At 35.3% G+C, this 26,657-nt stretch overlaps 1 protein-coding gene across 1 annotated transcript in view; it reads left to right on the forward strand.

The window, feature by feature from the left end:
* nompB (intraflagellar transport protein 88-like protein nompB) overlaps positions 1 to 26,657 on the forward strand; it is a 46,845-nt gene that overhangs the window by 1,092 nt on the left and 19,096 nt on the right. Inside the window, exons 2-11 of the mRNA XM_089643878.1 lie at positions 1,597 to 1,724; positions 4,302 to 4,516; positions 5,824 to 5,965; positions 13,118 to 13,222; positions 14,756 to 15,000; positions 15,651 to 15,760; positions 16,144 to 16,283; positions 18,598 to 18,737; positions 19,989 to 20,193; positions 21,019 to 21,223. Coding sequence (XP_089500004.1) covers positions 1,597 to 1,724; positions 4,302 to 4,516; positions 5,824 to 5,965; positions 13,118 to 13,222; positions 14,756 to 15,000; positions 15,651 to 15,760; positions 16,144 to 16,283; positions 18,598 to 18,737; positions 19,989 to 20,193; positions 21,019 to 21,223 — 1,635 coding nt within the window. The remainder of the gene's footprint in view (positions 1 to 1,596; positions 1,725 to 4,301; positions 4,517 to 5,823; positions 5,966 to 13,117; positions 13,223 to 14,755; positions 15,001 to 15,650; positions 15,761 to 16,143; positions 16,284 to 18,597; positions 18,738 to 19,988; positions 20,194 to 21,018; positions 21,224 to 26,657) is intronic.

The following is a 26,657-nucleotide window of genomic DNA, read 5'->3' on the forward strand; positions in this document are numbered from 1 at the left end:
ATTCAATACAAAATCTATCTGAAATGTTTACGGACTGTTTCGTTATTTAATTCATTAAAAGAGATTGATAAAATTTTTTAAAATGTACTACACTTCTCGTTCTTTGACGGGAGCTAATTCGTCAAACACAAATGAAATAGGTAATTTTTTCTAATGTGATTGCCTCACAATAGTCCTTATTGCTCCCAGCCGTCTGGAGCCAGTGAGACTATAGCATCCCCAATTGGGGTATGTTGTGATGCTGAAGGGTGTGGGGAGGGGAAAGAGATGAAGTAGATGAAGGTGGGGAAATTCCTGGCTATTCCGATCTGGTTCACCTACCGGTTTTTCAATAGAAGAAATCGAGATATGCGTAAAACGCATTTGTACACATTTTTTGTTAACAGTTGACATTGGTCACATGAGAACGGGTCGTTTCTGGGACTTGTTCTTGATTTCAACAGCTCGGCTGTGAAAAGATTTACCGGCTTCTGTGTTTCCTCCCTCCTACAAAATGAATCTCTTCAAGAATCGAGACCCAGGTTCACTCCTTCCTTTCCTTAAAAATATCCTCCACACAGCAACCCCAAAGACGACATATGAATGTGGAGTTAATATTTTTAAAAAAATATTTACATATATTTTACAATATGTCTTGTTGTAGAGTGTGAGGTTAGCGTATGGATAGAATTATCGAAAATGATTTTTAAAAATGTTTATTATATTAAAATTAAAAACAAATATACAGACAAATGGGACACAGTTAAAAGGCATATTTTAATTTTAAAAAATACTTTGTATCAATTACATAACAATGAGAAAACACTAATTCGGTAACCGAATTGGAAATAATAAATTATGGCTATTTCGTTTAAATTAAAATTGTTCACTCGGCGGCCATTTTTATTTTATTTTATTTATTTTGTTTATTAAGCTGACCTTTATTGACTGAAAATTACACTTTTTTTTAGACAATGTATAGATAGTCCCACGAAGCTGCCACATGGCTGCTTGTCTGCAGGTTCTATCTCAATATACAATTATAATACAATATAAGAGTCCCGTTATATAAAATAAATAACAGACTCTTACATACAATCATAGAACTCACTAAAGCGTCCCAAATACACTAACACTTTGAATGACAATACGATAACGTACATTCAAAAGTACAAGACAATATGGCACACAGATAACACACATTCTAAAGTAATACATATACTATAACACACATTGAAAGTGAATAACATCGTACTCTAGCACAATGCAATAGAATTAAAATTCTAGAACTAAGTGAAAAATGTTTTTTTTTCTGGAAATAAAAAGCTTGTAAGTGAAAAAAAAATAAATTCATTTATATTAGAATTAAAACTTTCAAATAATGTCTTTCGTGAATTATTGATGTGAAGGTTTTAAAGTTTGTTTTTCTTCTCTTATTTAAACTAAATTATGAACTTAAAATAAATTCTTGGGTTCTTAGTTTGGGTTTAATTTAAAAATAAATAATAATATGAAAACTTTTTAGTTATATATAACCTTGTCCCACTTTTCTGTAGAACCATTCCGACCATTAAAAAAATAATAACAATCAATTTGATGTTTCATTATATTTTCCAGTGATAGATGACGATGAGGATTATCTCGGCTTCGAGTCCCCCCTGGCGCTGAACCCCAACTCCTTGCTGCAGGACCAGGGCTTCCAGGAGGCGCTCAGGGCCACGCCTATTGGGAAGAAGCCCTCGCTGGTAAGTCCAACCCTCTCCTCGCTCAGGTGATAAACAAACCCCATTTCCCCCCCTAACAAATTATAGAGGAACACAATTCCTCTTCCATGAAGAAACAGATTAGGGACAATTAAAGAAAAATGTTTAACACAAAAATAACATAATGGAAAAGTTACAAAATAGAACAGAAAAAATAAAATTTTGACAAAACAGAGTAGTAACAAAACAGAACAGTAAAATAATGGAACAGTGACAATACAAAACAATAACAAAACAGAATAGTGACAAAACATAACAGCAACAAAACAGAATAGTGACTAAACAGAATGGTAACAAAACAGAACAGTAAAAATACAGAATATTGACATAACAGAGTAGTGAAAAAATACAACAGCAACAAAACAGAATAGTGACAAAACAGAATGGTAACAAAACAAAACAGACCACTCACTAAACTCCATCTTCCAACTTAACAGTTTCTAGAGGAAGACAATTCCTCTTCCATGAAGAAAGATTAGGTACAATTGAAGAAAAATGTATAAAACAGAATAAATAGCGACAAAACAATACAGTTACAAAACAGAATAGTTACAAAAAGAAACAAAAAAATGGATCAGTAACAAAACAGAACAGTAAAATAACGGAACAGTGACAAAATAGAACAATAACATAACAGAATAGTGACAAAACATAACAGCAACAAAACAGAATAGTAATAAAACAGAACATTAAAAATACAGAATATTGACAAAAAAAAATAGTAATGAAACAGAACAGTAACGAAACGGAATATTGACAAAACAGAATAGTAACCAAACACAATAATAACAAAACAGAATAGTGAAAAAACAGAATGGTAACAAAACAAAACAGAACACTTATAAAACTCCATCTTCTAAGTTAACAGTTTATAGAGGAAGACAATTCCTCTTCCATGAAGAAAGATTAGGGACAATTGAAGAAAAATGTATAAAACAGAATAAATAGTGACCGAACAATACAGTTACAAAACAGAATAGTAAGAAAAAACAAATTAGAATAGTGACAAAACAGAATATTGACAAAACAGAGTAGTAATTAAACAGAACAGTGGCAAAACAGAATAGTTACAAAACATAACAATAACAAAACAGAACAGTGACAAAACATAACGGTAATAAAATAAAAGGTAGACAATTTATTTTATTTATTTTTATTTTTATTGGACACCTCACAAGAGTGTCCCTGCCTGTGCAGTGTACAGACAGGGGAACTATGTCACCACCCGGTTGGGCGGCGTTGTGAAGCGGAATAAGGTAGGGGCTGTAGGAAGGGATTTGTTAATGCGAGCCTTGAAGAGGCTCGGATTATAGGAGGGAGGAAAAACAGATGCCGGTAGCTCGTTCCACATACGAGCCGACTTACACAAAAACGAGTCGTAAAAACGGCCCGTTCTCATGAAGCCAACGTCAACCGTGAACAGGTGTTCAGTTCGTGTCCGTCGAGTTTCGCGCACGTGCACCGGTGCATCAGGAATCAATGCTGCTAGCTCCTTGGAGCAGGCTCCATTGAAAGACATGTAGAACAGACACAGCATGCCTACATTGCGTCTATGCATTAGAGAAGGCAATCGGTCTGTTAACAACGGATTGTCAATCAGACGGATCGCTCTCTTTTGCACAGATTCAAGCAGGTTTATTAAGTATTTTGGGGCACCAGCCCAAAGGTGGCTTCCAAATTCAATAGTTGGGCGGACTTGAGACTTGTACAGGGTCAGCAGCTGGTCACTGCTGAAGAATCTCCTAGCCCTGTACAAGACGCCCAACTTCTTGGAGGCCTGATTTACTCGGGCTTCTATGGATCCCCGATACTTGAGCTGGTCTGATATAGTAACTCCAAGCATTTCAATGGAGTCTTTATTGGGGAGAGTGCTCCCATCAAATTGCACCAGACAGTCATTGATCTCCCTCTTTGCCGAAATCAGACACGCTTGGGTTTTTGTGACGTTGAAACTGACCAAGTTGGCCTTACCCCAGGCACGAACCATCTCGAGGTGGTGGTCAATTTTTTGCTTCAAAACTTCGGACATCATAGGTGGAAGGGGACCTGTCAAAAAGATAACCCTCGGTGATAATAGATTACAGTGAATAACCCATCGAGCCGTTCATAACGTAATTTTATCGTTTTTTTCATGCGATCAATTTGTATCAAATATGAATAACTGTTATAGTATATTGAATATTTAAAACAATTTACAACGTTTTTATTTTTCGAGTTTCCCAAATCGCACCAAATCTGTGGTGTGGCTGTGTGACGTCACTAGTCAAGAGCCTTAATTTTATTTCAATATGCACTGTATTTAGTATATATATATATATAGTGGCCTCAAGAGTAGAGACCTTTTGATTAACCGCCTTCAATGTCGAAGACCACTAGTTAAAATGTCAGCATATCCTTCACTAGTGTTATTGTACTCTACCAAAGTGCAAAAACACCTGATTAACAATGTATCAGTGTTCCAAAACTGCACTAGAAAATCAGAACCATGCTTTTTTGGACGCGTTCGCTACAGAACTACTGGTATTACATCTGAACAGATTTTGGTGACTTCATGTCTAGACTGGCAGGACCGGCACCTCCTATGGCGGCCGTCTCGGCACGGGCGCTGGTCGCCTCGTAACAGGCGCTCCGGGCACGGGTCGCACGGGCACCGCGCTACGTCTTCAGACGGGCGCGCGCCCGCTGACGTCCATGCGCGCGGCGGGCTACAGCACCGCGGCGCCCGGGCACGGACGCCCACCTGCGCCGCCTCTGGTGACCCCCACGCAGGACTCGTAAGTATTGGCAAATTAATAGCTGAGTGGACAAATGCATCGGGTTCCCACCCAAGCGTAGTCGTTGGTTCAATTCCTATGCTAGCAAAGTCATCTATAATTGCACAAGCAACATTTTACCACTATAATTGTAATAATTTAAATTTAGGCGCATTAGATCTATCAAAAAATTTATACATAAAGATGCAAAAGTCGGTCATTTTGAATACATGTAGGATAACGAAAGATTTTTTAAATATTTATGTTGAAGGATCAGTAGGATTTATAGGCCCTGTTAGGAGTTCTACGGAGCCGAACCCTCTGATATGAAAATATCTGGAGTCGGTGAATTATTTTCCCATTTGATCTCTGGTGAATTGACGTGTTGTTCTTGTATTGTTTTGTATTTATTTTGCTTATATAATGCACTTGCATAGTGTTGATTGACTAGATGATCATTTGTGGAAAAGTGAGTGGAAGGGTTAAGTTTTTCCTTTGGGGACGATTTAACCCGGACAACTAAATCGGAAGTTAAAAAAAAAATAATAATTGGATAATTTATAGAGCGCCGTTTTTGTGAAAAATCACCTCAAGGGCGCTGTACAAACTTATAATACATTTCTACAGTGATCTATGTACAAATATAGTACAATACTTACCTGGTAGGTCACTTGAGATTAATACTTAATTAACATTAACTAATTGTTTATTAGCGAAATTTAGATACAGGATTTAGGACATTATTTGAAAATTGAATATAACTGGACTTTCCCTTAAGAATGGTATATTATGATGGAAGGAGTAATAAAAATACTTAATTTGTTATTTTTATCTCAAGTTGAGATGCAAATCTTTCTTTGTAAAATTGATTAATTTTAAATCAATCACAATATTTTTTTCTAAGTTTTCGTATGGGTATGAAACGATTTCACAGTGAGTCTGTATTATGTACTCAACGAGGTGTCCCACCTCAAATGAGGTGTGGAGTGAAGTGTGATCTGTGGAAAAATCAAAAAGGGAATATTTTCTTATCCTGGGGTGAAGTGTTATGAGTGGTATAAAATATTGCAAACACAAAATGTATTGCCAATACACAAACACATCAAAACATTAAATTTGTTGTAGATAATACAAAATATTTGTATTGATTAACACGGTAAGAAACAGTTGAGACAACACTAGGTAGATACTCAATTGGTGATGCCTTAAAGGCCCGACCCGACATGTCTATTTTCCGGTTCTGAAAGTCGGATCGTATGTATGGCCTTATAGCTAGTTATTCTGAAACGTGATGATGGGAAATATGACCTTAAAATGTTGAATTTCAGAGTGGAAGAGAAGATAAAGCAGATGGAAGCCAAGATCATCAGAATCATTGAAGAGTCATGCGCTTTGAGAATACCCCAAGAGGCTGACGGTATCACCACGCAGAGAACAAGCAACCAAACAGTTCCATACGACCCTGCCAAAGTTAGTTGAATTGATTCTAATCATAACGCTAATGAACAACTAATCAATTTGGATAATTAATATTAATAACTAACGAATTTGGGAATCTCGCAAGTGAAAACATGACTAGACTCAAACATACTTACACTTAACATATCAAAGACAAAATTCACAATATACAGTATAAATAGCACGGGACAGCCAAAAAACAACACAAACACCATAAAAATACACGAATGTTTAAAAACCAACATCTGCAATTGCCCTCCTCTAGAAAAAACAGAACAAATAAAGTATCTAGGAATCGTAATTGACCGTAACCTTAGATGGATACCTCACATCAAACAAATCACAAATAAACTTCTCAAAACAATACACATTTTCCTAAACATAAGAAACATATTTAAAATAAAACAATTGAAAACAATATATTTTGCACTCTGCCAATCAATAATAGAATATGGAATTATTGCTTGGGGAGGAGCAACAAACTCGGCTATCAATTACATGGAAACCGCACAGAAAACGATCTTAAAGGTAATACTAAAAAAACATAGACTGACTGATACAGACCAAAGATTCAACAGCTGTGACGTACTAGATATACGCCAATTATACGTTAAAACACTACTAAACTACATTTTTGACAAAAAAAAAAATTTCAACATACACAAAATAACACTAACAGATCAGTTAGACAAGCGTACAAAGAAAACATAAAAACTCCAACAGTAAATTCAAGCTTTGGACAAAGACACTACCAATACCATGCTATAAAAGCTTTCAACAGTCTAAAAATTGAAATTAAAATTGAGGAAAATAAAAATAAATTCACACACAAAATTACAAAATGGATCAAACAACAAAAAAGACAATATTACCAAAATGTCATAGCATAAAATAAAAATAAAACCTACACGTAACACACAAAACCAATATAAACACACATCACTCACAAACACACAAGATTATAAATTAAATGTATTTATATTGTAGATTGTATTTAGATTATATTTTCATATTATAAAATGAAGGCCTCAGCACGGGCAAGCCACCCAGTGAGGCCAACATTACTGGAAAACTTTAAAATGTAAAAAAATATTGTACCAAATAAAATAAAATAAAATAAAATCAAGAATAATAAGACAGACCTGCTGATACTAGATAATATTTGAGATTTTCACGCCTAAAAGTATTATGGTGGTTTATTTTTGGGGTAATATGCCGTGTTCTTACCTCTTTCTTTAGCCAGCGTTTCAGACAGCATTACAGTGTCCATCATCAGAGCAGATGTGAAAACGAAAATTGTGTGTGCTTATGTATTTACGAGTAGAAGCGATACCGTGTTGTCAACTCCAATCCTCTAAGAGCCTATTGTATAATTTAAAATGGTTTTCTGCGTTTAGTTTTGGCGTAGCCGTGATTTACCGGATACCAAGAGCTACTGAGCTTAGGCCCGTCGTCTTTATCATTATTAATGGGATTTTTATAAATTTCAATTTCCTCCGTAATTAGGCGTGATTTGTGCGTTTTTGGATATCCCCAGGATTTCAGGAACAAATCCAAAGTAATGGCCGGTGTCAATTAAATGTTCGGCAGTTGCCGATTTGTCAGGATTGCCGAGTTTACATGCTCGAAAGTAATCTGTTATCCTTTTGGAGATCGTCTGCAAGGGCGGATCCAGCTTTGGCGCCAGGGGGGGGTCACGTAGTCGTGGTCAAGTTTTTTTTTTTTTTTTTAAAGAAAGACAAACATTCCCGGGTTACGAATAACCCAACAATAACTCCTACCACCACCACAGAAAGCCGAAAATGCTTGCTTGTGTTGTGATGGAGGACTTAGGTCCGGTCAGTTACAGTTACAATAAGTTATAATTTAATTTTGATAATAATATATAAAGTAAAAAGTAGGTATTGTTGGATATGGTAACACTAGGTATATCATTAAGATTGTCTTTTGCTCCGCAAGCCCGGGCGGCGTAGGCTCGTGTAATGTCAATTGTCAACCAATACAGTACAGATTACAATTATTAATCGTGTTCTTATTTCACCACAATATAACATGGTGTCAGGTGTGTCTTCAACATAGTATTGTGTGTAGGAATCTTGCAACTTTTTGAATTTCCTTTTCCTCGTTGTAGTTATTCGCCATCATATATAAAAGAAATGATTGCTTAAAACGTTTCCACTCGCCAACCATATCCGTAGCATTCTGCATTTGCAGAATTTGACTCGACATTATTATTGTAACACTTTGCTTGTCACGACAAAATAGACAAATAATAACAGCTTGTTGACCGTTATTTCTTTGCTTCCTGGTAAAGAATTTGAATCGTTCCACTGTAATATTCACTGTAGGTATGAAGTGTCTATCCAGTCTATCGAAGAGTAGAATAATGCCTTCCAGCGTGCTCTTTTCAATAGTGAGGCCGAATGAATTAAAAATTTGAACTCCTTTAGGACCAATCGTGTGCAGCAAATGTTATTAATAAATGTAAGTACTGTACTTCCATATTTAAGAGGAATATAAACGCTGGAAATATTTCGATTCTTGTGCTTTATAAATTTTAAAACCGAGCGCCTTGCACCGTCATATTTTGGCCTGATTTGCACGAGGCAAGTAATTTGAAATAAATATTGTTGCCATGACGCGGTGCTTGCAATACGTAAGAAGCGCCCAGCGAGATCTCCGTTCGCCGATGCTTCCATACGCTTGTTAATACCTTGTTACCTGGTGGATGAATACCTTCCATTCTATTTTGCCAGCAGCGGCCGAGCCGGCAGCGTAGTCAATATTATCGACAATCCTCAAACTATGGGGAACGCTAATAAAAGTAAATATTTATAAAATTTGAATTGATTTTATTTATTTACAATCCAAACAAAAATATTCTGAAAGTGAATTATTAATAGGTACATATAAATATTAATAAAAAGAAACTTGATTAAGTTAAATATAATATGTATGTAACTAATACGTTCTTTTACAAAACTAGGTATATGTACTTTTATCAAATTTACATACACTTTATCAAATTTCCACATCTAAAATTTTTGTAAAATTTATTTACAAATAAATTTTTTGGAAACAAATCAACAAACCAATCTCAATATTAGAAATGATGATGGAACAACTCACAGCTAGGTTTAAATATATTCTACAATAGATGCATCAATTTATGGATACATACACTTAAAAAAAAGGTTAAAATAAATAACTTGCATCTACCTATGCTGAATTTATTCCAAAAAGAGCATAATTAAAACGAATACAATATATATTATTTTAAAACAAAAAGTAAAATTTCGACGGCCTCCATGGTAGAGGGGAAAAGCTGCCAGCTAGCGATCCGGAGATCGCGGGTTCAAACCCGGCAAACAAATATCAGTATTAGACATTATCAAGGAACTGCTCCCAGCTACATATATTAATAAAAAGAAACTTGATTAAGTGAAATATAATATGTATATATTAGTTACAAAATGTAACTAATACATACTTTTAAAAAACTAGGTATATGTATTTTTATCAATTTTACATACACCATACTAAAGGTCCCCATAAGGACGTCAACAACAGAAATTTTTAAGCATTTTGACGTTCCAAGTATACAGAAAATCTATGCCAAAAACATTCAGGTACACCACCTCAAAAATAATTCAGAAGTAAACACCTCACATACTTATAAAACCAGAGCCAAAGAAACAGACATACAAAATATACTAAAGTGTAACTCTACCTTTGGACAAAAAAGTTCGAATTTTTTAGCAATAAAGGTATATAACAAACTCCCACTTAGTATCAAACAAAATAAAACCAAAAATCACTACATTAAGGACATTAAATCTTGGCTTAAGGAACTACCGGAAAAAGAACTCACTAGCCTATTAAAAACATCGTCGTAGAAGTTTCTGGAAAACCTTACCCAAAACATGAAGTCGAACCATAGAAGTCGCTGAAAAATTATTCAAAACCTAGTCCCCCTCAGCACAGGATCTCCTAGTGAGGAGGACTATAAAAATCTATATCAATTAATCATATAAATATATATAATTCTTATAAAAATGTTTAAAAAAATGTAATATAGTTACTAAATAAAAAAATAAAAATAAAATAAAAAAAAACTTATATTTCGTATACTTCTTCTCTCGAAACGCGTTATCACCTCATCTACTTCAATTGGTACGTTTTTATGAACGTGGAGAAGTGCCAGTCCGGTTAGGCGTTCAAAAATTCGCCGGATATCAAAGTGTTGCCGTATAAAAAAAATAATCAGTGTGGAATTTTACAAAATTAAGGGAACATAATCGGAGACGGAACATTTTCATGTAAATCATTCAAAATCCATCATTAAAAATAATACTATGCATTTCTAAAAAAAATTACTAACGTTTTCGTAATCTTAGTAAAAAAATCTATCCACACTTTTAGCCTTCATTTTAATTGATTCTGAAGAATTTGTTACAAATATTAAAAATGTGTCCACTTCCGAAGTTATTAATTCATCATCTAGAAAAATAAAATCTGGCACTTACCGCTAAGTCCGCTAACTTTATAGTTATACACGGGTTATAAAGTTTTAAAATCGTTGAACGTAAAATATATTAATTGTAAGGTATTGTTTTATTAATCTAAAATATAAATAACTTGCATCCCTCGTGTGGCATAATTTTATTTTTTTTTAATTCAATTATAATTTCGCCGAAATAAATTAAAATGTTAGCCTTGGGCAAAACCTCGATGAACGAGGTTGTGTCTCGCCTTAAGAATTGCTTTAGGAAGTATAGGAAGGCTGGTAATTCGCGCGGGCGCGTTAGACCTGTCCAGACCTTTGAAGGTACACCCACCCTGTCCCACCCCGGTATAGGTGACTTATGGTCACCCCTTCGGAGCTCTCGCATGAATCTAATTTTTTTGAATAAACGGCTCTACAATTTATATAAATGAAGCTAGGCCTTCAAAGTCCCCGCATACGGTGTTATGAAGCGGTATGCAAGCGCTTACAAGTACTAAACTAAGGACAACACAGAAAAATAAACAACAAAACAATCAAGTTCAAGTGTCAGGCAGATAGTTGGTGGAGGGGACCCACACTCCAGTACCTGTAAACACATAAAAGTAAAGTAAACAATAGAGTGACGGGGGAGTTTCGCCGAACCACGACTGGCAGTCCTGTTGAGAAATTGGTGGTGGTTGGGGCGACTGGTGCAGGTCAGGACTTCCACACCCCTTAGCCGACCACCCGGTGGTGCCCTGAAGATAAGTATTGGAAAAAAAGGGATAAAACCCTAAAGAACCTAGGGGAAAGAAGCGTCAGGAGGTCGGAGGCAGGGTGGAGGTTCCTGTCCAGACCTGTCAAAAAACTTCCGATAGAATAAGTTCTGTAACTTACTAAAATTACGTTAAGTGACTTTTGGTGTCGTTTACATTGGGAATTTGGCCAAACTCGCCTTCAAGAGCGATTTACAGGAAAAAAACTTACGAGTCTAACCCCAGCCTTAGAACATTAACAAATAACATTTGAGTTTAAACACACATACACTGGCATAATGAAGAAACTGATTAGATTACTTACCATTAATTGTAATGAATTGAATTTGCAGCAACAATTTTTAAGAACACTAATACTTATATTGGAACTTATTTTTTTAACTTAGTAAACAAATAAAAGTAAACACTTTATTAATAAAGTTTAGTCGTTCCGATTGAGGTTAGGTTTTGCTAGACGCTAGACGTTAGTCGAAACAAAGCGCGCGCAAGCGTCACACGTGGTTACACGAAATGTGTCAACAGCGCCCTTGAGGTGTTTTTGCACAAAAACGGCGCTATAAAAGTCATCCAGGTATTATTATTATTATAATAATATGAAAGGTGGCGGCCGAAGCGCGCGCCGGTGGCGGTGCGCGGTGACGCGGTAACATTCGAATTTTCGATGCGTTAGTTCCCGAATAATGCGTTTGCCGTCAAACAAAGTATTATATTAAATTAATTAAATATTGAAAGTACTTAAATAAAATTTATATTGTGACAAAAAATATATAAAAACATTATGTTTAACAATTTTAATTAGTGGTCCACCTAGGTCCTGGATGGGCCCAGGACCTAGGTAGTCATGACCACCGTGACCCCCCCCCTGGATCCGCCACTGATCGTCTGTTCGGTCTACATAAACCTTGTCACATCCAGAACAGCTGAGTTTAAAAACTCCAACTATCTCTAGAGGAAACTTGTTTGTGCAGGCCTCACTAAGTTAGTCTTGTATTGTTGTTGATACTTTACTGAGGAATTAAAGTATCTAAATACGACGTAACTACCACTTACTGTGGATAGATTACTGCATCCCAATGGCATAGCTTAAACCTACAATAATGCTTATGGCTAACTGTTCTGCCTACCGAGACACTGCAGCGCCTCTGTTTTTATTCTGTGTGTTGTTATTATTATACTCTGAAATGTGGAATGTATTGCATTACACCAGCTCTGAATACCGCAGATACGCTATAATTCCGCAGATGTACTATTTTTACAAAAAATAGTCACCTCTGTATAGAATGCCTGGAACAACTTATTTTAATTAAATTATTTAAGACAATACTAGCGATTCCTAAATGAAAATTTGAAACAGAAAAATCAGAAAAAGATACGCTCACATCTAGGACCCAACTGAGCTAATGGGACCCTATCTCTTTCGGTCATATTTAACTGTACCATACTCCGAATAAGTACTACCAACATTGTCTTAATTTTCTCACCGCAAATTTTTATTGGCTGCTATCTTTATGTATGATCGCAAGATTGAACCCCAACTACATGCAATCTAAACACTGTCTTAGATAAATATATGTTATTCTTATTTTAATGTACGACATCTATTGACTTTTTCTTGAATAATTTAGTAAGTAAAATCTAAAATTGTAATATTTAATTGTTGAAGACAATATTAGCGATTCCTAAACGAAAATTTGAAACAGAAAAATCATAAAAAACATTCGATCACATCTAGGACTTGAACCCTAGGACTAGAACTTGCCTTTCCGGAACTCTTTTTGGACAAAACCACACATTAAACGTCCCTCAATGCAACACTAACTCTAAATTATAATGTGTATAACATAACTGTTGGTTTTCCAAAATAAAATAATACAAATTGAAAGGGTATTTTGTGTGTTGCAGTCTCTAGCAAAGGCTCAAGAGGCAAGTGCATTGGAGCGACAATTGCAACGACTGCATGCGCAAGCTGGAACCATCGATTCTACCAACATGGACCTCTCGTTTACTGTAAGCACTCATTGAATCTATTACGAGGGTACTACAGTAAGTCAGCATCACGCTTCATACAAGAGATGGTATATAAGATTCCGAAATGTTGTGGAAAGGGTAAAAAGATCATCGGAAGATGATAGCAAACTTATTGTGGCTGGTTTTTAATTGGTATAATGATCACAAATTCTCTGATTGCTTTGGTGTTAGGTTAGGTTGTGATCTAATGATGCTAATCAATTTTTGTGGTGGACTGTAGGTAATCACATGTTTTCTTAATCTTTCAAATGAACACCACTACTTGGGAAGCTGGTTAACATTTTTATTAGAATTGGGAACTTTCTTATCCCTGGTCTTTTGTAACACGTCCTGTGACAGCATGTAAACTTTTCTGGTTCCTTAGTAAACTCGATATTAAACACCCCGAGTGTAACTTAACTTGTACACTGCACAGCTTGTCTTAATAGAATGACAAAGTATCGGTAAAATGTTGCAATTGTCATTTAGGTAAGTAAACTAAACTGTCAGACAAGGACAGGTTATTGGGTGAGGGAATGCAGGTATTATACTAATAACAAGTTATAAGTACTTAGAAAGAGTGAATAGAGCACATATACCGGTAAAACCAGCAAAATTGCATCATCAGGGCATTATAGTCGACGTTTGGCAGCCAAATTTATTCGGAAGCTCCCAGGACGTTCAAGGAGGTGTTTTAACCAGACCAAAAGGTTCCTCCTGTCAGTTCTTCCACCCATCGTTCTGTCTTCACTAAAATACACTCTTCTTTACGGGTTTCGTCAATTATTCATTCGCTGACAAACTGCTTTGGCAGTTTAGCGGGTGTAAAAAATAAAAAAAAATTTAAAAAATTTAAAAAAAATCAATTTATTTTACTTAAATATATGCATATATTTTAAATAAATATACAGGATTTTATGCAATAAATTAATATATTAATTTTGTATAAAAAAATCTCTGGTATTCCACTTGATATCATTATACTTATGATAATGATGTCGCTTAATATGCATAATATGCCTACAACCAGTTATGTTTATTGTTTATTGTTTATTGTTTATTGTTTATTGTTTATTGTTTTTTGTTTATTGTTTATTGTTTATTGTTTATTGTTTATTGTTTTTTGTTTATTGTTTATTGTTTATTGTTTATTGTTTATTGTTTATTGTTTATTGTTTATTGTTAATTGTTTATTGTTAATTGTTTATTGTTTATTGTTTATTGTTTATTGTTTATTGTTTATTGTTTATTGTTTATTGTTTATTGTTTATTGTTTATTGTTTATTGTTTATTGTTTATTGTTTATTGTTTTTTGTTTATTGTTTATTGTTTATTGTTTATTGTTTATTGTTTATTGTTTATTGTTTATTGTTTATTGTTTATTGTTTATTGTTTATTGTTTATTGTTTATTGTTTATTGTTTATTGTTTATTGTTTATTGTTTATCGTGTGACGTTTATCGTTCATGATCCATTGTTCATCGCTTATTGTTTATATTTCTGTCATGTTTATCGATTGTATGATGTTTATTAGGTAACCTTCAACCTGTCGTGCGCCCTAATGCGCGCCGGTCTGCCCGCTGAGGCACTGAGCGCGCTGCACTCGGCGGCCGGCGGGCACGGTGCGGGCACGGGCGGTGTGACCCCACCCGCGCACGCACCCGCGCGCCGCGGTCTGCTGGCGGCCAGCGCGCACCTCGCGCTTGGCGAGCACCGGCGCGCGCTCAAGCTGTACAGGATGGCGCTGGACGGGACGCCCGCCACGGAGAAAGACCTCAAGTAACCGATCATACTAAATAATTAACATTAGAAAAGCAAAACCACACCAGCAGACCTAATGGCTATGTATGCCTATGGAATCGAGTATTATTCAGAGTTGGACCGCGGAAGAGGTGGGTAGACCTTGTGGAAGAGGATTGAAGAAGAACGGTAAGGACTGGGGAATGGGGGTGAATGGTGAGGAACCGCTGTCAGCGGAGAACTAACATTTGTGAATGAGGCCAAATCCTACCCTGGGATTAGCCGTGAAAGAAGTGCATAGTCTGTGTGGAAGAGGTCTGGAGCAAGACGGGAAGGACTGAGGACTGGAGGCGAATGGAGAGGGACCGCAGTCAGCGGAGAACATTTGTGGATGAGGTAAAATCCTACCCTGGTAGGAACCGTAGAAGAAGTGGAAAGACTTACTTCTTCCTCGTTCTACCTTCGGACACAGAACGTTTGAGGCACCCACAATCATAATTTTCGGTAACTTATCATCCGCCATTCTTTCAACGTGTCCAGCATATTGCAGTCTTTTCATAAAACAACATCAAGCGGAAGCGCCACATTACGTATTCATATAAATTAACCTATATTATGCAAATCTCCCTGGTGTACATGTACGATCCTTGATGAGCTGGCTGATAAATTATTATGACTAATTATTTCAGACTGAAGATAATGCACAACATTGGCTTGCTATTGGTGCGGATGGGAAAGTTCAGAGATGCAGTCACCAACTTTCAGCACATGATGCACGAGGGACCTGACTTCACCACAGGTAAAATCACATTAAAATAGTAAATGAATTTGTTCGCTACGTTTGGTGACTTAGCAGGGGTGCTAGGATTCATGTTTTTTTCGGGTCTTGGTGGCGGTTGCGTCTGCCTACCAGGTGCGTGGCGGGCCGGAACGGAAGAAGCCGGTCGAGGGAGAACCTTGGACTCCTACCTACCCCTCATACCTTTTTCATTATCAAAACATCCTAATACATATATATTTAGTGGTTACCACACAAAACAGAACTCGGTTAAAGATAAAATGATAGGTGTGTTTAGGAGAGGTTTATTGTTTGTTTCTTTTCTTGATTGGTCCGTTTTGCTATTATTCTGTTTTGTCATGGAACCAGTTACAACAAGTCTTTCAATTGATTTCATTTCTTAGGTCTACACTTGGTTCTATGTGAGGTCTCCCTAGGAGATCTTAACGGTGCACGTGCTGCCTTCCAGTCTCTTTTGCACGTGGACCTCGACCAGGATCTGGACCTAGAGGAAGATCTGCAGGAGAAGTTCCTGACGACAGAGGTCAGATTTAACCTATTGTTCCCCAAAACCACGCTTTCTTTGGTTAAATGCTTTAAATCAATACTACGAGGTTGTAACGTTCAGATTAGGCGAAACGTTTGTATCAGCCGTTGGCGCTGGCGTAGTCAAATATGCCAGCCATTACTTCTATGCAATGGTGAAAGATTTTTGTACAATTTTAAGAAAAAAATGGGTTGTGCCTTAAAAATACAAACATTTAGTTCTACAACACTACGTGATCCCTCTGGAATCTTTTGAAATCGTAAGAACAAAAAACCCTTCTAAAAGCTCTCGCATACGCAATTTCTACCGATTTATAACAAGTTTCTCGTTAACTCTACAAGTTTTTAAATTACAAAAAAATATATGTTAATTTTGAAGATGATATCTATACATTTTTTATGCCGAAATGTTAATTATATGAAATACCCCGGTGGAAAAAAATCGCAAAGTAAGCTCCGAAAATTATTTAAAACACGTTTTTTTGTTATTTAATATTTTATAGGCATGAAAAAATCACAGTGTATCTTTAAATGTATTACGCTTTACGCTTGAACGCTTACTACGGGGTCTTAATAGAAATATAAATTAGCACAATTTCAATATTTGTGTTAACCTCACTTTTCAACATTTTAGCTCTGTAAAAAACGTCCTAAGTTGTTATTTCTGTCGTAAGCCGCCAATCTGAAAACTGCGAAATTTATTTCTGATCATGTTCTGTTAAACATACTTGTAATAGATCTGAATTTAGTTGCAGCTTCTTTTGTCCCAATTTGCTTTTGCATTTATATTTCTCTATTTATTTTTTTGATAACTCGAACCACCACATTTATTAACAATTTTTTTAAATGCCTTTAAATCCTTAAAATAATATCTTTTAAAGCGTATCACATACCTGTAATCCAAGCAAGTGATATCCAACCACGCCAGCGTCATCTGCTTCTTGCATTCCAGATTACCTACCATTATACATTGATGGAACATGATTTACTTCGGTGGTCATTAATAACACACGTTTTCAAAATCGCCTATGTCAATAACATCACCTCAAAAAAAAAACCTCCAAATGTTTTTATTCCGTGGTCACATTATAGAAATCTAAAATAAAAGAAAACCATATTTTAAAATGGAAAATTTCTCAACCTTTGCCACCACATTGTTATATTTTTATAAAATATCTAATTTAAGATATGATATCATTTTTAAAACTACTTAAATCAATGTACTGATAATGTAACATAAAACTGGTATAAGACATCCACTAACTTCCTTATTCATTTTGCCAATTTTAATATTTACACTGGGGAATGCTCGTTGTTCCCAGTAAAAGAAAATTGCAGTGTCGCCTTAGTAAAATCTCACCGCTTAGAAATGTTTCCAGAATTTAGTTTCAGTTACTTTTGGGGTTCGAAATCGTTCAGGCAGTTTTTGTCACCTTTTTCTGTTTTTATTTTCTATAAATGGTGAAACATACCTGACTTCTTTATTTATTTACAAATTTTTGGGAAATCGACAGTTTACATTTAATCATTTTGTACATAAGTATTAAATAGTAAAATAAAACCAATTATGGATTTCCTCCTTGTGACTTTACCTCATCTAAGACTGCATAATATGGAATAAGTAAATTAAATTTGTGAGATAGGAATGTGACTTAAAAAATTTATACAAAACTAAAGTTTATAAAACGAAAAATTTACAAAACAATACATTTATAGCCATGCAGAGAGGTTGTAGGTATAAATCAAATCATAATAGAGATATAAACAATAGAGACATAAACATTATTCACAAACCATCAGAGAAATACTCTTTTATGGACCTCTTGTATTTGGTAAGTTCGCAACTGAAAATATCAACCTTGGATCGCTACTATAATTATTGTATAGTCTGTTCAGGCAAAAATTCTGCTTAAAGATTGTTTTTCTTTGATCAACCCTGAACAGGACACAAGAGCGTGTTGAACGCGCAGGTACATTAAATGGAATCTTGTTTAACAACTCTGGGCATTGAATATTATTGTTAACTACTTTATACAGGAATAATGCATCCTTATGATGCCTCCGTACACTCAGTGAATCAATTTTAAAGTGATTTCTGAGCTTATTTGGAGTAAAAAATGTAACTAGATGGCATTTCGGTCTCCGGTGACTTACTTGCAGGTTTTCACCTAAGAAGGTACATAATAAACAATAGTTATCGGTCATTCAGGATCGGTGTGGGGGGTGGGCGGTTACTCGAATTACTGACCAGTGACGACATGGATTTTTTTTTTGTTTTGAATTTGTACTAAACAGTTTAACTATTTTTTCAGAGTGAAGACGCTTCGAGTGCTGTGTTTTTGGACGTGCTTCGTGCCGATAAGTTGAGCACATGGGCAGCAAGCCGGCGTGCATATCGTTCCCGCTGCGTGCTCAGGGCTGCGCGTGCAATATCTCTTCACGACCCCACAGGGTTAATATATTTTATAATATGATTTTTATAAAAAAGTTTTGAAAAAATCGTCACCGGCCATTATTTTGTTACTTTAGGAAAAACATAAAATGTCAGATATTTAATTTTGTGAACATTCAATAATGGGGTTTCTGTTTTCGGAATTTTACGGTAAGCTCATTGTTCGGATTCGTATCATTAACGAAGTTAATATTAGGTTTATCCTCTCTGGTAAGTAGGTCGTAGATATCATCAAGTAATATAAAAAAATAAAATAGGTGCGAAGACACTTCCTTGCGGTACACCATAGTTCGCATGAAGTGATTTGCTATTTTTTTTTCAATTTATACATGCTATTGACATATGTTGATTTGTTTAGTTGTGTTAGCCATTTCAGATAGTTTCAAGTGTTTCTAAAGGAATATTTTTGGTCAATCGTATCAATTATTCAATGAAAATACCAGGTGGATCATTCAACTCTTTTCTATTCCTACACCATGAAATTACCGCCTTCTGATTGTTTTCCCTCAATTTTTCGTTACTCTCTAATAATTCTTGATTTTCTATAACGAAAATCTGTCATTTTTTTCAGTGATGAAAATGTTCTCATTTTGTTTCTAAAATGAGACTAACCATATATTTGTATTCTTCCAGTGGAACCAGTCAGAATGTTATTAAAAATACTTATTTAATTAAGTGTCATTTTCAAATTTTTAACTGATTTTTGAAAAATTCAGACTAACGATAAAGATAAATATAATATTTTTAACAGAAAACATCTTAATTGTTATTTTCAAAAGTTAAACTGATTTATCGATAATTCAAACTATTTTGTCTATTTCCACGGGTCTGTGCTAATCTATCTAAATAAAAAAATTTAATGTTAGCTTGTTCAAAATCTTGCCATATTTTGGACGTAAAAGCAACACGCTCTATTGTTTATCTATCTGGACATACATACTGAGCAACAGCAACGCGTGGCGTGGTACAGCTATTATACTGATATACGTCAAATATTCTAATTTCGTTAATTGTCTGTGCTGTGCGTTAGTTAGTTCTTCGTGAAATCTTTTTCAATGAACTCAATTTTTTTTTATTTTAAGTGTCATTTTCAACATTGGAAACTTTATTCAGACCTTGTATTTTATACAGATGAGATTCTCCTGTCCATCCTTCAGCAGGGTTTTTTTTTGATTGATTGTTCGTTCAGACCCTAGGGTCTGTTTTGTTGGTCATATTTTTTCCAACCATATTAACTGATTGATATTTCAGTTTGGAGTGGTGTGCTGAGGCGCTCCGCACGGCGGGTAGGGTCGGGCTGGCCGCCGCTCTCGAGGGCGGGGCTGCCGCTCGGGCTCTCCGCGGAGGGCGGGCGGCTGCTGCCCGCGCCGCCCTCAGGCGCCTGGGCGGGGACTCGTCCGCCCCCGGGGAAGCCAGGGCGGCCGCTGCATGCAACCTGGCCTTCCTGGCCTTTGTGGTAAATTAATACTTCTTCATATTTATACTTGATCGACCCATTCTGCCGTCATAAGCAGAGAGGCGCGTGGGAATTTGAGAAAGACACATTTTTATATACTTTTTTATTATAAGAGGTGTATGTATTCCCAGCTGCCTTTTTGCTTATAACGGCAACATTGCTGTTTATGGTTCTCTTCCCAACATTTTTTTATTAATTACTATTTAAATACAAAATACAGTAGTTTCTTCACAGTCCTCCTCACTAGGGATTCTTGTTCGGAGGCGGACTATAGGTATTTGTGTTGGTTTTACATAATGAATTCCTCATCTTCCTGTTCGTTGATTTCTTCTTCTACTTGTTTGTTGGTTTCCCCATTTTCATATTTATTGATTTCTTCACAATCATGTTTGTTGATTTCCCCATCTTCATGTTTATTTATTTCCTCATCTTCATGTTTTTTGATTTCTTCATCTTCATATTTGTTGATTTATTCATCTTTATTTTTGTTGATTTCATCCTCCTCGCGCTTGTTGACTGTTGATTGTAAGTATCAAGATTTTGGTTCAGTCTTTGCCTTTTTTCGTCGTTTTCTTTACATTTTTTCTTCGATGACTTCTATCAAAACCCAAAATTATACGCCAGGTTTATCAACTTTATGTAGGATTCCATGACAAAACAGAACATTGGAGAAAAAATAACAAATGTAACCTAATGTAACTGTTGTAAATTGGCCTATTTTTTGGACGCGAGGTCTGTTGTTCGCAGGAACTATAAGTTGCTGTTATTCTAAAAAAACAGTAATTTGTCTTAAAGCATTCCATTGACGACAATTTGTAATTCCAGGAAGGCGACATTGCCTCAGCCACCAAACTGTCTGAGGAGGCCTGTCTCGGGCGCTCGGGGGCGGCCGCGCTCGTGGTGCGAGCCCTGTGCTCGGGGGCGCTAGGGGGCTCGGGGGGCGCTCAGGGCGGCTGGGGGGCGGCCCGGGGGCTGCTCATCAGGGCGGTGGACACGGAGCCTGGCTTGAGAGACCCGCATTACTATCTGGGTGAGGTGACCTTTACATTACATTATTCATTGCGTTACCGATAAATACCGAGGTGCTCGATTTCATGCAGTTGCTTCGCCCACTAATTTTATGTACAAACCTCTTTCACAGAAAACCACCGTGTGGAAAATTCGCTCTGTTAATGTAATCAATTTAAGTTACATATCTTTAAATAACTACATTATTATATTTTAATTCAATCCAATTTTGTATTTGCATTCCTTTCGTAAAAGTATTGATTTTTTATATAAACAAATCTGTTCATATTCATATATTTTAAAGCGTAACTTGAAAGAAGTGTGTTTTCCAGAAATAATTAAATTGGCGCCATCTATGAACGAGCAGTTTATAAATAATATTAAGTTTATCCTTAACTAGCTGATGTGTACTCGGCGTTTCTTTACTTTTCTCTTTTTTCAATAAATATAATATGTATTAGAAATTCTCTAAATGATAGTGAAAACCCTATCAAACTCCGTTGCATAGTTTAGAACAGAGGTTCCCAAACTTTTTTGCCCTGTAGACCACTTGCCAATTTTTTTTTTCCGTAGACCTCCTGCCTACCGAATATTGAATTTTCCTAAAACTATTAACGTCCCATGTGATAATTTATTTTTTTAATAAAAAGATTCCCTTCCCTTGCCTGCCCTACAACTGGGTGACGGTATAGTTCCTCTGTCTTTACATTGTGCAGACAGGGGCACCCTTGTGAGGTATTACACCAAATGAAAATGAATCAGGATAAGCAATGGGAATTTCTTTCTGTAGCTGGCCCTACAGAACTGCCCCTCAAGTTCTTTTTTAGCGCTTATTCCGGTCAGTTCTTCTTGTCACATGACATCCGATTCTTCAACGTTGCATTTCCATAGTCAAAATGTCCTCAAACTTATTTTTAACTGTGTGAAGTACATTTAAATGTTGAACATCATTATTATCTTGGACGTTTTTTAACCCTCTTCTTGGCACCGATAGAATTAATTTATTTATTTATTTATTTATAGAATACATGATAATACAATAATACATTTTCTTACATGTGATACATTAAATCACCACACTAGGCGACTGCCTGTCTCGTGGCGACCAATGGTATATAGTTAGTATGTGAGGTCTAGTGTTAACATATGAATTAAATATTTATACATGTTTAAAGTATGAAAGATTATATTAGAATGAATTATAATGGAAATAGAAAATATAAAAATGTTAAAGTAGAAAGCAGAAGACAAAAAGAAAAATAAAAAGAATAAAGAAGAAATAAAAATAAAAGAAAAACAAAAACAAAAAATTGTAGTAATTGTGTGTGTTTCAGAATGGTTTAGCTGTAAGATAAGATATTTAATACATATTTTAGTTGTTTTTATGATAGAGCTAGGAGAGCAATAATTAGTATAGTTAGTATATTGATGTAAATATTTAAAGTAAATATACTTCAATTTCTTTTTGTTAAAAGTTACAAAAAAAAAATTGTTGGTGATAAGTAGAGAACTAGTGATGTTATATATACTAATTACAACATAAGTAAGCTGGATGATAATATGTTTTATATTGGTTAGATATAGTTTTTTGTAAGAATGGGATTACATAATATAAACTCACTAATTGTGTTAAAAATGGATGAGCTTGATAGATTAAAGAAAAATACATTATATCTCATGTAGGGTATCCTGGTAAAACAAAACAAAAACAAAAAACAATCGATTTAAATAATAATAATACTAAGAAGAAGGAGAGTACACTATTTTGAGAATGTATTAGTTTGTCGAAATTCGTGGTATGGCTCATGAAAGAATCAGAGAAAAAAGTTATGTTTACAGAATTAACAATATTAAAATATATATAAAAAATATACTGAATAATAGTAAGGTAAATATTTTTGTTTTTGTTGGACCTAGTTTGGTGAGGAAAATAATTTATCATCGAGGATGCAACTAAATTAACAAGCGAAACATACCACAATGCGAATGAAAAGATGCATATGATTTTGCAATAAGATTGTTTATGAGTTTTAAATGCTATTGGAATGTCTTTATGTATTTTCGCAATAGATGAGATATATATATATGTTCGAAAGCAATGTAATATAATATTAGAAAACATACTAATAGCCATTAGGGAAAGTAAGAATACACATTGAGTATAATAGAATATCGGGGAGAAGCATTTTATAATACAATCATGAATGTCTGGTATAATGGAGTGATATAGCAGCATAGTACCTTGTATCGTCAGTCACAGTAATTGACGTTTAACACGGTCCAGATCAGCAATATTATTTATAGAAATTAACTTGGAAGTATCCGTTTGTCTCAAAAGAATGCGCCCTCCAGTGGACCAAGAGTGTTTGTAATTATTGTCTCTGGCAAATTTTTTTGTTTGAGATAGCAAAAATTTTCCTTTTTGGGTTAATTGATCGGATACATAGATGTGTTTGGCGGCTTGTGATAATCCTAGATCCCTTGTATTTATTTTATTTGTCATAGTGGTTGTGGATTTTTTGTAAGTTTTGAATTTGGATAGGAAGTCATCCCGCGATGTTGTGGTGTTGAACGTCGCTACGATAGGTCTTGGATTTTTGTCGGAGAACTTCGGTCCCAGCCTGTAGATTTTTGTAAATACAGAATGCACGCCGGTATTTTCGTAGTTGATAATTTTAGAAATTTTTTTGAATACTTCTGCATTATTTTCAATGTCGGACTCCGGAACACCTCTTATCTCGATATTACAGATTTGGCTTAAATACTCCAATTTATCGATTTTTTCATCTTGTTTAGAGATAGTACTTAGTAGCATATTATTATGATTTTTTTGTGTGATTAATTCCTCATTGGCTATTTCTTGAGTTTTTTCGATAACATTTATACGTTTTCTTAGGTCATCTTGCTGATCTGACATAAATTGGATAGATTTTATTATTTCGTTATTTTGTGAGATGAGAGCTTCATATTTGTGTACATATGAATCAAATTTGTCTTCCACGAATTTCATTATGGATGTTTTGAAATCAGTCAGCTCTTTAATAAACAGTTGAGAAGTTAAAGGACCATTAGCGCCATCTATATTTGTGGTTGTTAAGTTGTCCGTGTCGTTTGGTTGGTTTGCAGATTTCGGCAGTTGAGTAGACTGTTTTGCTTGTTTGATGATAGATGGCGGTTCTTGCTCGTTGTTCAATAATATGTCGTTATTAGTCTGTTTTGGTTTGGTATTTTTAGCATTTTTACTATTACATTTCTTGCATTTCCATTGTAAACTTCTTGCACTACGGCGTGTGGTTTCAGTAATATCCGCACAGCCAAGATGGTAGTTCATTTCACAGACACTACAGCATATAAAGTCTGACGGAGTGTCAGTGTTTTTTTCGCATACAATGCACTTTGTATTCATGATTATGTTATTTTATGCGAGCTTTACGTACAAAGAGTTATTTTTAAGTGGATAAGATAGTAATCGGTAATCACTATTGCGTCACGTGAAGCGGAATAAGAGAAAAATAATGTTGATTTTTTTTTCCAGTAGGTAGAGTTTGACACTTCGTGGCAGTTTTGGAAAGTAGGTAAAAAAAACACTAAAACAAGCCACTCCACGTAATAAGAATTAGCTGGTTAAACGCGCGGTCTACGATTTAGAAGAAAAGAGCACTTTAAACTTAGTTTACTATTGTTTTGTTAGGTAATTTTTAATAATTTTATGTAGACATAGAAATACGTCAACACTAGACTTGTTGGTGATATGTATTAAGCATCACAAAAAATATTTTTTTACATATTTGAAGTCTGTTAGGCTTCAGATTCACAAAAACAAATTAAAAATATTTTTATTGTTTTTTATTTAGTTTATTTGGAGTTGTATCCTATAGGATACATTGCCAGGTTGTTACAAATCAAAATTTAAAAAAAAAATACTGTGGAAAATGAAAAATTATGTCATAAAAGCTAATTAAAACTATTATTTTGTGTGATATGATAGGAAGCAATTTCTCTTATCAGTAAAACAAAGCCTTAGGCCACATTTTATGCAAAATACAGTTTGTCCAGAATTGCATAGTCGGCATCTTCCTTTTTCTTTATGTTCCGGAAAATGTCCTAAGTTATCAAACCGGACTTCATCATCCGGCCTGGCTTTTACCGGATTTTTTATTTTGTTTGGTGGAGTTGTGATGTTTTCGATAGGACGGCCACGTATTTTGTTTTTGTAAAGCAGACCATTTGCAATTTTTAGACGAAAATCCTTCAAACATGTTGTTTTTTTTGCTTCCTTCTTTTTGTAGGGCCACTTCACGCCGGTAAAGTAGCCATGCGTTGTTGATAGATATATCGAGTAATTGAGAAAATATCGCCATATACCAACGATGTGTGCGAAAAGTGCATCGGTACAAAGCTATCAGCATATCGGCTAAGTCGACACCACCCATATGGGCATTGAACTGCTTTATTATTTCGGGGCAGGTGACGTCAATTTTTTTTTTGTCCTGTTTGCTATATCTTTGTACTGTAGATAATGGGTGTGAGTCTACAAATGAACTTCCAATAATGACAGCACGATTGTCAAACCAAGTGACTGCAGCCAATTTTTTCTTCTCATCCGTCATTTGATGAAAAGCTCCTCTTCCAAGTCTCTTGAGTTGTTTATCAGGTTTAAGTTTGCATCCTCGTAATCGATTTCGCCGCATGGTGCCCAGACCTAAAATTCCGTACTCATGACGAAGATGATGCAGAAGTTCAAAAGAGGTAAAAAAATTGTCGAAATATATAACAGAGCATGCCGCATTGGGAATAGACTTACTGAGAGTCAGAACGACTTTTGCCCCCATTCCAAGATTTTCTTCGTAGTTTGAAAATTCACAACCACGAAATGTTGCCTCTCCACCGTATATCAAGAAGTCATATACTATGCCCGAAACCCCCGATCGGACAAACATTTTAAAGCCCCATTTTTTAGGTTTGCTCTTTATATATTGTCGCCGGGAACCTGCTCTTGTTCGTTTGTATGGTATCATCATTTCGTCGACAGAATTTTCTATCTCTTTTTCAATTTTTAAACAATTCTGCTTTACCAGTAAAAAAGAGGCCTTATTTTAAAATAAACATCCTCATCAACATCCTCATTGTTAACAAAATGAAGATATCTTCTGATGGACTCAAACAATCATATTGTTAAAAAATATCGTATTGAATGCTTCTTCTGAAAAAAACATTTTGAAGTACTCTAAGGGCGATTTTATCTTCTCTGAAGTTGTAAAATGATTGTCACATATGTCTACTTTTGACATAAAATTTTTCTTTTTCCAAACAAAGTTCATTTTTTTCTTACGATTAACATGTCGACGTGTCCGTAGTTCAGCGCTTGAGGTGTTTGCGGAAAGATCAGAAACATGAGCCATTGGTTCATTATCTTCCTCCAATGCATCATGAACAATTCCAAAGTTTGATGAGCG

This window comes from Hesperophylax consimilis, chromosome 20 (genome assembly GCF_061612785.1).
Source record: "Hesperophylax consimilis isolate HC1 chromosome 20, BYU_Hcon_1.0, whole genome shotgun sequence".
In the NCBI taxonomy this organism is placed as follows: Eukaryota; Metazoa; Arthropoda; class Insecta; order Trichoptera; family Limnephilidae; genus Hesperophylax; species Hesperophylax consimilis.